The following is a 12800-nucleotide window of genomic DNA, read 5'->3' as shown; positions in this document are numbered from 1 at the left end:
AGCAGAGTGAAAGCTGGAACTTTATTTTGCGGTGCGGGGCCAGCCACGAGCTCAGGGGCGGGGCCTCGGCCTAAAGGGATGGCGGAAAACTTGTGGGGGATTTGCTTGGGCCAGAAACCAGGTTTGGGGTCCCAGGGGGTCCCTTGAGAGGGCCGGGTTAAATGCCTGGAGCTCAGGGGCGGTGAGGGTCTGGCTGCCCCTGGCAGAGACGGTGGGGGGAAGGCACAGCCCTCGTCCGTTCACTGGGCCCCACCCACAGCCCTGACCCCTCATCAAGGAGCCATGTGGGAAGTGACGAGAGGACCTAGTGGGTCCGAGGCCAGGGGTGGGGGGCACAGGGGCTGAGCTAGGAGGTAGCCTCTGCTCCTTCCTGATCCCAGCTACCCCTCATTCCGGGCAGAGGATGAGAAAGGGGCTCCGTGAGGCTGGGGAGGGTAAGGGCCTTCGGAGCACCAGGCCCAACCCACGGGGACAACGATGCTGCCTGCCCAGAGGGCCCCCCATTGATTCCCAAGAATGAAGGAGTCGCTGAGGTGGGTTGCAGGACACCTCCTGCTGTCCCCGGTTATCAACCACTCCCCACCTCTGACACAATTTGGAATGTGGGCCGGGGAGAGGGGTGGTCCAGAGAGCCTCACAAGGATAGGCTGGGAAGTGTATCACCGAAGCTTGCTGGGCAGCTGGGTTGGGGAGAGAACGGGAAATTGGGGCTGGGTAGGAGCCCCCAGGTTGGGGGGGGGGGGTGCGGGGAGCAGTGACTTCAGGAGCCGCTGTTCCTACGCCGGGAGGCATGGTCCCACATGGAGCGCTGCAGCTCATTGAAGGTGAGCGAGCCCAGGGTGATGGCGCAAGGGCCCACGAGGCGGAAGCCGAATTTCTGGTAGAAGGGCACCAGCGCATCCTCACACATGAGCACGGCCCGGCGCACTGCTGGCTGCCTCCCCAGGTGGTGCAGGAACCGCCACATCAGGATGGAGCCCTTGCCTTGTCCCCGGAAAGTGTGGTGCACGGCCAGGGCGCGTAGGTGGGCGGTGTGGCCCCCGGGCCGGTGCAGCGTCATCGACTCCTGGGAACGGGCAAGGGATGTGAGTCCAGGGCATCTCCGTCGATACCTGCCTCCCCAGCTAGCCCCACTGGCCGAGCAAGCGTCTCTCGAGTGCCTCCAATCGGGGCTCCATTCCTACCCAAGGAGGGCCCCAAACTGGGAGCCGTACCCTCCAAAGAGGTGGGTCCTTTTGACCCGGGAGAGGCCCAGAGGAAGAAATCACAGCCCAGGGGCGCCTGCCCTCACCTGAGTGAGTCTCTCCTGGTCCCAAAGCGAGCCGATGATGAAAGCCACAAGGCGGCCCTCCTGGAACCAGCCCATGGACAGCTCTGGACACAGGGTCAGAAAGTGCTTGATCTCCTCCAGATACAAGGGGCAGATGCCCAGGACAGAGATGAAGGCTGCAAGGGGAGGTACGGCGTGTGACTCAGTGGTCACCATGCCACATGCCACTGGCCACCGAGCATCTGGTCAGAAGCCCAGGTGTGCTTTCCCACTCCCCACCCCTCCCCCATAGGAAAGCGGGATTCGGGGCCCTTCCCGTCCCCACGTGCACGCACACACACACACACTCAATCTGATACTCTGGGGGCCCAGCCACCGAGGACAGGGGCTCCTCCCCATGGACAGATGCGTCAGCGTCCAGACCCTGTGCGGGTCCACTCACCTTCACGCTCAATCTCAAACACGCTGGCAGCATCCTCCGGGGTGAGGCAGCGGAACTCGTTGGCGGGAAGCGTATGACGCCGCTGGTGGCCTGGGGCCTTTGGGGTCTCCGGCTGCAGCTGCGAGGCCTCGGGCTCCAGCCGGTACGTGCTCTGTGTGGACATCCTGGATGCTGGTGCGTCCCCGGGTGCCCCAGCTTCAGAAGTGGCCTTGGTGGCCGGAAAGGGTCCTGTGGCACCTATCGGGGAGGAGCGAGGGTCAGGGGTACGGTCCTCCTCTCCGATAGGGGCGGGCCAGGGTGACGGCGCGTCTTGCCTCTTGTGGCCGGACCTGGGGTCAGGTGAGTCCCAAAGCAGACCTGGGGGCCGTAAACATTGGTGCCCTCTCCCCCGCCTTTCCGTCTCAGACAGAAGTACCCGCGGAACAGCCCTTCCACACCTCCAGATCTGGCCTCACTGCCCTCCAGGGACACCCAGGTCTCAGGAGGCGGTGGGAAGGGTGGGCAAGGCTCTGTGGAGCCTGGGGACGGGTGGCCACCGACCACTTCTGACACAGTTGGTCTTATCTGCCCAGAAGGAGACTTTCTGGTCCTTTGAGTGAAAGATACCGTGGCTCCAGCTTTCTAGGCGGGTTCGGCCCTTGGCCCTGGAGCAAAAGGCCCTTAACCAAAGCGGGTTCTCAGGGAACCTTCACATTTACTCAGATGGCCTCAGACTGGACCGTGCACGCATGCGGAAGACATCAGGAGTGCAGGGGTAGTCTGAGGGAGAAGGGAGCGGGCCTGGGGAGCAGCGAGACCCCTCCTGCCCTGTCCCTGGCTCAGCCACTGTGCCCCTTAAAAAGCCCATGGCTTCCATATGTGCCTTGCTGCACCGCCCCCCTCCCCCCCCCCCCCCCCCCGGCCCCTGCTACTTTTTCTCCCTACATCCAGAAGCCCCAGGCAGGGTAGCTCCTATTCCTGAAGGCTGGGAGCCAGGAGCAGGGGTCCCACTTACCAGCACCCTCAGCAGGGGCCCAGTGTTCCCACCACAGAGCCGATCACCCCGGAGGTGGTCCGCAGGCACAGGAGCCGGGGCGGGGGGGAAATCTGGGACACCCCCTCCGTGCGCAGCTCGCCTGTTGCAGCAGGCGTCACTGGGGAACATGGGATGTTCTCACCGATTTATAATCCCTGCCCCGCCTCCTTGTCACACCAGCAGGACAAAGCCAGCAGGGCTGTGCGGCTCCGTGCCCTGTCTCTGCCTGTCAGACATCACAAGGGATTACAGTGATTGATGAAGGCCCCAGAGAGGGGCGGGGGGGAGGGGCGGGGAGAGCACAGGGCTAAAACCTCAGGGGTCCAGCTCTAATCCCGGCCCTGGCTCTGTCTGGCTGGGACAGGCATTCACCCTTTGTGCTCTGGAGGCTTGGGCAAGCCCACCTCTGAGGGTCCTTTCAGCTTCTGCAGGCTGGGAGTGCTACCCTTTGTGGCGTCTACTGTGTGCTGGGCCTCGGGTACGAGTGTCCTTTAATCCACATGACAGGCCTGCCCAGTATTAGCCCCATTTTATAGAGAAGTGAACAGAGGCTCAGAGAGGCTGAAGAACCTGCTTAGAGCCTCCCAGCAAGTCGTCGAGGCCAGAAAGGCAACCCCGGGCTGTCCCCCTGTGTCACGCAATTATAGGGTGTGTTGATTTTCCACATGACAGATCCGAGCCTTCACAATCCTACTGACCATCAATCAGACTGTGTCCTCAGGTCAGGGTCTGCCAAAGCGAGGGGAGCCAGTGGGTGTCCCATTGGCCTTGGGAGGAAATGCCCTGATCTCAGTGAGCCTGGAGAGGCAGGCAGGGCTGGAGGCAGCCGTATTCAGACCTTGCCGGGTTGATGGAGACAAGCCACTGATCACCAGACACACCCTCTACATCCTGCCCTCATAAATTACCCCCTCCACGTATATAACCAGCCTACCTCTTTCCAGAGCACTCTGAGGAAAAGACCCAGGTCCAGAAGTAAGAGTCAAAGCCCCACGCTCACTGCTCACTCATCACCTGTCACAAAAACCAGCCTCAACAAGCAAGAGGTCCTTAGTGACTCATGCCCCCCTGCCATCACCCTGGTGATGCCCTGTCTACCCGCCGCAGAAGGAGGGCCTGCTCTTGCCATGGTCCCGGAGCTCTGCTTACGTGGCTCTGACATCGGGGTCCCCAGACCAGCCCAGATGCCCCCCGCATCCATGCTCCTATCTGTGGGATCCCTTCCTCCCAGGGCCTCTCTGCTGTGTGAGGCCCAGCAGAACCCCCAGAGCTTAACGTGCCCCCACCCCAACTGCTACCAGGCACTTCCTGTCTTTCCCCTTCTGGGGGCCCACGACAGACCTCTCGGGACCGCCCAGAAGACCTCCTCACGCTTGGCTTTCGGGCCTGGTTGGGAAGACAGGTCCAGGACCGGGGCTGGGCACCTCTACCTCCAACCTCAAGGTCTCAGGAAAGGTCTTCTCTGTCCTTCTTAGACCCTGTGGCTCCACCGCGGCCCCTCATGCCCATCGCCACCGCCCAGAGCCACCAGAGAAGAGCAGGCTATCGAATCTGCCTCTCTTCTGATTGACCACTGTATGGCCCTATTCTTTCTGGAAAACACCTCTAGATACATGGAACCTCAGAGACGAAGATAGGACATCATTATACTAAACATGGCTGAGCTGGGGGACCCGATCCCCCAAGGGGGCAGGGGAGGGAAAGGGAGGGTGAGCTGTCCCCATCAAATGAAGAACCTGAGAGTATGCCATCAGCGATGAGAGGGAAAGAGATGGGTGACGGACACACGGGGGTGACGGAGACAGAGAAGGACGCCTCTGTAGTGAAATTAAGAGAAAGGTCAAGAGTGACTGCATTTGTCTCTAGTCCCAGCCTTGCTGAGTGATGATCTCTGGAGGCCTGTCGGAACACCAACCGCTTCCGGACCTCGGGGTGTCCTTCCCCACGAGGAGCTGTCATCAAATTCATCTGACCAACAGAGTGGCCTCAAGGGATGTACCTTGTGAATAAGGGTGCCAGATTTAGCAAATTAAAAATGCAGGAAGCCCTGTGAGATTCAAATTTCAGGTAAACAACTTTTTTTTTTTAGGATTTTATTTTTGTTTTTATTTTTACTTTTTTTCGGTGCAAAAAGGTGATTTTGTCACAGCATGGGGACAGGACCCCGTGGGCAGAAAGAGCTGCCTAAAGATGTTACTTTTAGCTAATCTCTACACCCAAACCTAGGGCTCGAACTCACAGCCCTGAGATTAAGAGTCGCGCATTCCACTGACTGAGACAGCCAGGTGCCCCACAAACAACTTATTTTTAAGTTTATTTATTTATTTTGAGAGAGAGAGAGAGAGAGAGAGAGAGAGAGAGAAAGGACCAGCAGCGGAGGGGCAGAGAGGGGGGAGGCAGAGGATCCAGAGCAGGCTCTGTGTTACAGCAGAGAGCCCTGCACAGGGCCGAACTCACAAACTGGGAGATCATGACCTGAGCCAAAGTCGGACACTTAACCAACTGAGCCCCCCAGGCGCCCCATCCCCACGACAAATTTTCTTAAGTATAAGTCTGTCCCCTGCAATATTTGGGACACACTTACACAAAAAAATTGTTGATCCAAAATTCTGATTTCCACCTGAAACTCATGCGACATTTAGGTCAACCCTATTCAAAGTTAAAAATAGATTTTTTAAAAAATTCTGATTTTATTGGGCATCCTGTGTTTTATCTGGCCACTCTGTCTGTGAGGTCTGAGAAAGGGAGTGGTCAGCACAGGCCGGGGAAGGGGCAGTGAGGGAACCAGGAAGAATTGCGTGCCTGCACCGGGGCACAGGGAAGAAGGTGTCCGAGCCTCGGGCAGGGCTGAAGTCCTTGTGTACATCATGGTGTGATGTCGCTAGCCATTACTGTGACCGATCCCACTCCCCCGGCTTCAAAGCAGGGCTCCCGTGCCTGGCTGCACCCTGAAATCATCTGGGAGCTTTAAAAAATTCCAAGCACTGTGTCACCTCCCCAGAGATTCTGATTTTAAGTTCTGGGGTAGGGCCTCGGGAGCATAGCTCCTTCCCCAGGGGCTTCCTCTGCGCAGCCGGGCCTGAGAACCACTGTTCAAAGTACACATTCTCCAAGGGGCGCCCGGCTGGCTCCGTCAGCAGAGCATGTGACTCTGGGTCTGTGGGTCATGAGTTCGGGCCCCGCATGTGGCGAGTTTATTTAAAAAAAAAAAAAAAAGGTACATGTTCTCCGAGCTGTAGGTTGGCATCCTGTTTGTCTGCCTTGTGGGGAGAAAGAGCGTGCCTACCTAGCCATGTGCCCAGAGCAGGGGTTCAAACTTTTGCACGCCTTTGCAAGTGGAGTCTTGGGCAGAGGTCAAGGGTGTAAAACAGATCAAGAGTCCCCACCCCTCCCCCGCCCCCGACCCTCCCGCAACAGGCCAGAACTGCTGTGAACTCCATGAGGGCCCTGCCAAGATGAGACTGGTCCCAGTAGGGACCCCCTAAGAGAAATGGACTCCCTTCAGAAGCTCAGACTCACCTTAGAGTGCCCTCTGCCCTGAATGCCCCCCCACCCCCACCCCCCTGCATGTTCTGAGGCTCTGTCCAGGCTCAGGGGGCAAGAGAAGAGGGCCATCTATGTGACAGGCATCACAGAGGACATCACAGGCTCTCCAACAGCAGAACCAGAGGTGAGCTGCGTATCTGATGGAGTCAGTGTGACCCAGTGTCCTGTGTGGGGACCACTGGCTCAGGGTGCTTCTTTTTAGATCCCCTATTGATATAATTTTGCTCTTTTTTTTTTTAATGTTTATTTTTGAGGCGGGGGGGAGGGACAGAGAGAGAGAAGGAGACACAGAATCTGAAGCAGACGCCAGGCTCTGAGCTGTCAACACAGAACCCAACACAGGGCTTGAACCCACGAACCAGGAGCTCATGACCTGAGCCGAAGTCGGACACTTAACTGACTGGACCACCCAGGCGCCCTGGTATAATTTTGCTCTTTGCCAGTCTTCTCGCATTGAGAAGCACCAGCTCCCTTGAAAGGGTCCTGTAACCACTGCTCCCCAGTTCTGACTCTGCCTGTTGGCCTCCAAACCACACTCCTTCTCACTGGATGTCTCCCCTTTAGGGGTGCCACCCTCACTCCCTCCAGTCTGGTCTCCCAGTCCACCAATGGGTCTATGTACATGTGAATGGCAGTTATGGGCTGGGCTCCGGTTCTCTCCCACACGGTTCTTTGGTCCCAAGCAAACCGTGGGCGATGGCTTGGCTTCCTGCTTTAGGGCTCCAGAACATTCTATGATAGTTTGGAGCAAGGCTGTTCAGGGCCCATAGAGACACCCCCCACCCCCACCCCCACACAAGGGTCATGTTACCTAACTCCTCACCTGTCTTAGCCTCACCTCTGACCCAGCTGAGCCCCTATCCCACTAACGATCTGAAGCGGCAAGGATGACGGGTACAGATGTGGCCATACTCGTGATGGAGTAGACGACAGAGGTCTGGGTACTGAAAGAGTGTTCTTTTTTTAAAAAAAATTTTTTTTAACGTTTATTTTTTATTTTTGAGACAGAGAGAGACAGAGCATGAACGGGGGAGGGTCAGAGAGAGAGAGGGAGACACAGAATCCGAAACAGGCTCCAGGCTCTGAGCCATCAGCACAGAGCCCGACGCAGGGCTTGAACTCACGAACTGCGAGATCATGACCTGAGCCGAAGTCGGATGCTTAACTGACTGAGCCACCCAGGCGCCCCTGAAAGAGTGTTCTGAGGGCCTGCGTGTTGGCACAGGAAAGCTAAGGAACGTCCACTCTTTGGGAGGAAGGAGACATTAGCAGGAAGAAAGGAAAAGGATAAAGACATTTCCCAGAGTCCCAGCCATGGGGCAGTCAGCAACGTCAAGTGCAGCCAGAATGGAGAAGACATCTCAGATGCTCTTATCACGGAGGCCCCTGGGGGCCTTGAAGTCTTTCAGAAGAGAGGGGTGGGGAGGTGTGAGGGCAGATGCAGGGGAGCGGCCTCATGGTGGCAAAGCAGAGGTCACAGCAGGGCAGAGGCCACCTGTTAAAGATACACTGACCCGGGGCGCCTGGTGACTCAGTTGGTTAAGCGTCTGACTCTTGATTTTGGCTCAGGTCATGATCTCATGGTTTGTGAGTTCAAGCCCAGAATTAGTCTCTGTGCTGATAGGGCAGAGCCTGCTTGGGATTCTCTCTCTCCCTCCCTCTCTCTCTCTCTCTCTGCCCCTCCCCTGCTTGTGCTCTCTCTCTCTCTCAAAAATAAAATAAACATTAAAAACATTTTTAATTAAAAAATAAATAAAATAAATAAAAATTAAAGACACACGGACCCATTGGCAAGACTTCCCCCACCCCCTATCTTATCCCTCCATCCCCCTCTCCCCTCACCAGCACCATCACCTGCAATGACTCTGACGCACCCACAGAGCCTGGCACAGTGTGGCAGCGAGCATCCACCTGGGCCCAGGTGAGTGACGCCCTGGTCCCAGGACCTCTGGGAACTTCCCACACGGGGCTGCACCTGCTCCTCCCTCCTCTCCTCAATGTGATAATGGCCCAGTTCCCACTACAGGGCCCGGGGGAGTCCACCTGGGGGAGACCGAGAAGTGGGCCCCTTGAGAGACAGGGCCCAGAGACACTCTGATGATGTCTCTGAGACCCCAATTTTCCATGCAAAGCAACGGAAAGGCCCTAAGGGGCAGGGAAGGCAGCCCTGTTAGGTCATCTGTGCAACCAGTTGCATTTATTATTATTATTATTAACATTTATTTATTTTTGAGAGAGAGACAGCGAGTGGGGGAGAGGCAGAGAGAGAGGGGCAGACAGAGGATCCCAAGCAGCCTCCATGCTGTCAGCGCAGAGCCCGACGTGGGGCTCGAACTCACGAACCACGAGATCATGACCTGAGCCGAAACCAAGAGTTGGACGCTTAACCGACTGAGCCACCCAGATGCCCCACTGGTTGCGATTATTTGGTGGTTTTGAGGGCGGCTTGTTTCTCTTAACTCCTTCCCTGGACTTCAGATCCGCCCTGCACGCCTTGCACTGAGCACATTTTGCCTAGTTTACCTTTTCAAACTTAGTCTGTTACGTGCAGGCTCCCCGGGAAACAGAAACTGAGATAGAGGATTGCACGCAGCAGTCTCACTGGGGAGAGCTCTCGGGGGGCCGACCCTGTCAGGGAGCAGGGGAAGCAGCCCTGGGTGGAGGGAGAGGTCCGTCATGTTGATGTCATTGCCACAGAGGCCTCAGCCCATCTCGTGGGAGCTCAGGAGCCAGGAAGCCCTTCAGAGACACCCGGATTGAATGAAGCAGGGGGCAGGCCTCTTTGCCCTGCATTGACCTTGGTTGAGGAAGCTTCCTGAACTGAGAGCAGCCCTGCCAGCCAGGGGGCAGGTGCTCTTGGATCATTCTTTCCAAGCTGCCAAGAGCCGCCCTGGCGGTGTGTTAGCACCAACTTCCGGGGTCCTTGCCAGGGTGATAAATCCTGCTGTGGGGATGTTCCCAGAACTACGCATTCACCTTATCCAGCTTGATGTTCTGCCCCTCTTGGCCCCGTGTCCTTGACTCCAGTCGCACGTTCTCCCAGCTCCTGTCGGTACCAGCGGCTGGCACCTGCAGGCCCTTCCAGGTACAGCCTTTCTCCTCCCTTAGGTGGCCCAGCAGGTCACCAGCTGGGTTATGCTGTGATTGAGACCCAGCTATTGATCTGCTCCAAACAGAGGAGATAGAGTAGACCCTTGGGGTCTGGGGGTGGGGGAGGGTTGGCGCTTGTCTTACAAGGAAGAGTCTTGTCCTCCGGCAAAGAGAAAGCAATAATCTGTCACGGGCGGGAGGGGGGCCACACCTGTGAGGGTCCAGAAGGCTCAAGGAGATGTTCTCAAGGCTTTGAGATTTTCGAGCACAGCAATCCAGATATCCCCAGGTGTCTCAGAGTCACCCTTCTTCCCAATTAGGGTCCTCCTTGGCATAGCTGACTCACCAAGTTTGGGAATTCAACCTCCTCTAGGGTTCTGCTGGCCTGATTAAGTCCAGAAGCTGATCCCCTACTTTTCTCTGTTCCCTAACTTCGGGAGGTGCGTTTCTACCCAGGAGACCCTCTGGCTTATATACTGAGCTTTGAATTGGTGACCCATCACCCGTAGCTTTTCACTGTCTCTAGTGCGACTGCCCCCAGCAATAGTCATGAGATGCCGTAGTCCTTATAATGACCACTCTCCCGTGCCTTGCAAATGCCTGAGATTTTCTTCTTTTTTTTTTTTAACCGCATTTCCTTCTGACTGCTGATGGAGCTCCTCGTTAGTAGGCGGATGATCCAGCTGTAGAATCCCATTCATTTTTAAAAATTTTTATTTGCTTATTATTTCTTAATTTTTTAAAAGATTTAATGTTTGTTTTTCAGAGACAGATCATGAGTGGGGGTGGGGGGCAGGGGGAGAGGGAGACACAGAATCCAAAGCAGGCTCCAGGCTCTGAACTGCCAGCACAGAGCCCGACTCGAGGCCCGAACTCATGAACTGCGAGATTATGACCTGAGCCAAAGTCAGACGCTTAACCGACTGAGCCACCCAGGCGCTCCTATTTATTTGTTTTTGAGAGAGACAGAGAGGGCAAGAGGAGAAGGGGCAGAGAGAGAGAGGGAGAGAGAGAGAATCCCAAGCTACTCCACACTGTCAGCGAGAAGCCCAAGGTGGGGCTCAAACTCACAGATCATGATTTCATGAGATCATGACCTGAGTCGAAACCAAGAGTCGGACGTTCAACCGACTGAGCCACCCAGGAGCCCCTCTAGAATCCCTTTCAGGGTCTGTACCCTAGGACCACACTTGGCACCAATTATGGGTCAGATTGCCCAGGAAACAGACTTAAAGACTCTGAGGATGTTTACTGGGAGTGTCCTCAGGGAGCAAGGGCAGCAGAAGTGGGCAGAGGGAGAAGTTTAACCTTGATGAGGAAGTTCTAGGAGAGACCTCAGCTGAGCCCAGGAGAAGCTCCGAAGTCGGGGTGTCCCTTCCCAGGTGTCCTGAATGGAGGTGAAAGGCCAGGCTTTGTTCCTCCTTCAGGACAGTCATCGGATGGCTGAGGCACCTTCTTTTGGCCGAGGGCAACCCTTGGAAAGGTACCCCAGCCGTGATCCTGAGCGACCAGTGCCTGGCAGTGGGGGAAGGGTTTCTTGGGATCTGAAAATGGATTCGGGCTACACAGCACCGTATCCGCTGACGCCCATCTCCCCAACAGGCTTTATGAGCCCCTGGAAAACAGAGCCCGGGGTGAAAGTGGAAGTGTGTCCCCCAGAGTAGGTGTGTATCAACAGGTGTTGATTCTTCCGTTGAGGAGGATGGCGTTTAGCTTCTTGACTTCCTGTGGATTTATTTTGAAGCCTCATTTGCATAGATAGGCTGGTTTCACTGCAGGGCTGAGTGGAGCCCCGTCCTTACTGGGGGTTCAATATCTGACATAGTACACAGGGCAGTTTCCTCAGGAACCTTCCAGACCTTTCTGGAACGGAGGTGTCAAAGGCAGGGAGGGATCGCCATCTCCTGGAGAAAGAAGGGACCTACGGCTCCCTGAACATCTGGAGCCCTGCTTGTCCAACAGAAAGGTCATGTGAGCCTCATAGGTGACTTTCATTTTGTCGTAGCCACATGAAGCAGCCACAAGAAACAGGTGAGCTGGATTTTAATAATATATTTTATTTGACTCAATACAGATACAATATTGTCATTTCAACCAGTAATTGATATAAAATTATTGAGATATTTTGGATTTTTTTTTTTTTTTTTTTTTTTTTTGCAAACAAGTCTTCGAAATTCAGTGTATATTTTACACTTACTGCACATGCCAATTCAGACTAGCCTCATTTCAAGGGCTCCAGAGCTACATGTGGTTAGGGGTTACCGCAAAAGCCAGCACAGTTCTAGAGGCTGAAGTCCGAGGAGAGAACAAGGGTATGTGTGTATTTGTGTGTGCATGCATGTGGGGTGGGTGTGCATCCGTGCGGTGTTTGTGAATATTCCTCTCCATATATAGGAAACGAGAGCAGGGCACTTGAAGAAAAACAGGTGTCAGGTCCCAGAGACCCGATGACACATTTAGAGCCGTTGGAGGAGGTTGGCTGGTTCTGTTCAATCACTCAACAAAAATCTTTGGAGCACCGGGTGCCAGGGTGGCTCAGTTGGTTGAGCGTCTGACTCTTGGTTTCGGCTCAGGTGATGGTCTTGCGGTTCGTGGGTTCGAGCCCCACTGTCAGGCTCCACGCTGATGGTGAGGGTGATGGGATTCTGTCTGTCTTTCTGCCCCTGCCCTGCTTTCTCTCTCAATCTCAATCTCAAAACAAATAAATAAACTTAAAAAAAACCTTTGGAGCACCTTTTTTTTTTTTTTTAGTCTTTTTTTTTAAATTTTTTTTTTAACATTTTATTTATTTTTGAGACAGGGAGAGACAGAGCATGAACAGGGGAGGGTCAGAGAGAGGGAGACACAGAATCTGAGACAGGCTCCAGGCTCTGAACTGTCAGCACAGAGCCCGACGCAGGGCTCGAACTCACGGACCGTGAGATCATGACCTGAGCCGAAGTCGGCCGCTTAACCGACTGAGCCACCCAGGGCCCCGAGGAGCACCTTCTATGCGTCAGACCTGTGCTGGATGCTGGCGTACAAAGATGAAGAAGGGCACAAGAGAGGTGAATAAATGCAATCACACGGGTGTCACCAGGTAAGTGGGGGGGGGGGGGGAATGGCAGGGGAATGAGCGCTTCGAGGGCTTCTTAGATAAGAAGGCACAATCTGGGTTTTGTGAGATGGAAAGGAGTTCTTTAGGTAAAAACAGGAGTTGAAGTCGAGGCATAAAAACTTCCAGATGGTGAACAAGCGAAAAGGCACCAGGGACCAACACTTGGGGTCCTGGAGGAGGCAGCCCAGGCTGGAGCACGGAGCATGTGCGTGGGGCGGACAGCTGGAAGACAGGGTTAGAGGTAGGTAGAGGGAATCGATTCCAGAAGGGTTACCTGGTGGGCCAGGAGAGCCACAGAGAGATGTTAAGCCGAGAAGTCGGATGATCGTGTCTGCATTTT

General features: G+C 55.3%; 1 protein-coding gene across 1 annotated transcript; it reads right to left on the bottom strand.

Moving 5' to 3' along the window:
* Nucleotides 1–2: 2 nt before the first annotated feature.
* AANAT (aralkylamine N-acetyltransferase) lies at nucleotides 3–2059 on the bottom strand. The gene is made up of 3 exons (XM_027052197.2): nucleotides 1713–2059; nucleotides 1292–1446; nucleotides 3–1066 (listed from the first exon to the last, which is right to left on the bottom strand). Exons 1-3 carry the CDS (start codon nucleotides 1873–1875, stop codon nucleotides 761–763), a joined length of 624 nt encoding a protein of 207 aa, XP_026907998.1. The 5' UTR covers nucleotides 1876–2059; the 3' UTR covers nucleotides 3–760.
* Between the last annotated feature and the right edge of the window lie 10741 nt (nucleotides 2060–12800).

The sequence above is a fragment of the Acinonyx jubatus genome, chromosome E1, assembly GCF_027475565.1.
Source record: "Acinonyx jubatus isolate Ajub_Pintada_27869175 chromosome E1, VMU_Ajub_asm_v1.0, whole genome shotgun sequence".
Lineage (NCBI taxonomy): Eukaryota > Metazoa > Chordata > Mammalia > Carnivora > Felidae > Acinonyx > Acinonyx jubatus.
Note: the sequence above shows the minus strand (reverse complement) of the source record. Positions and strands in the feature narration are given on the sequence as shown.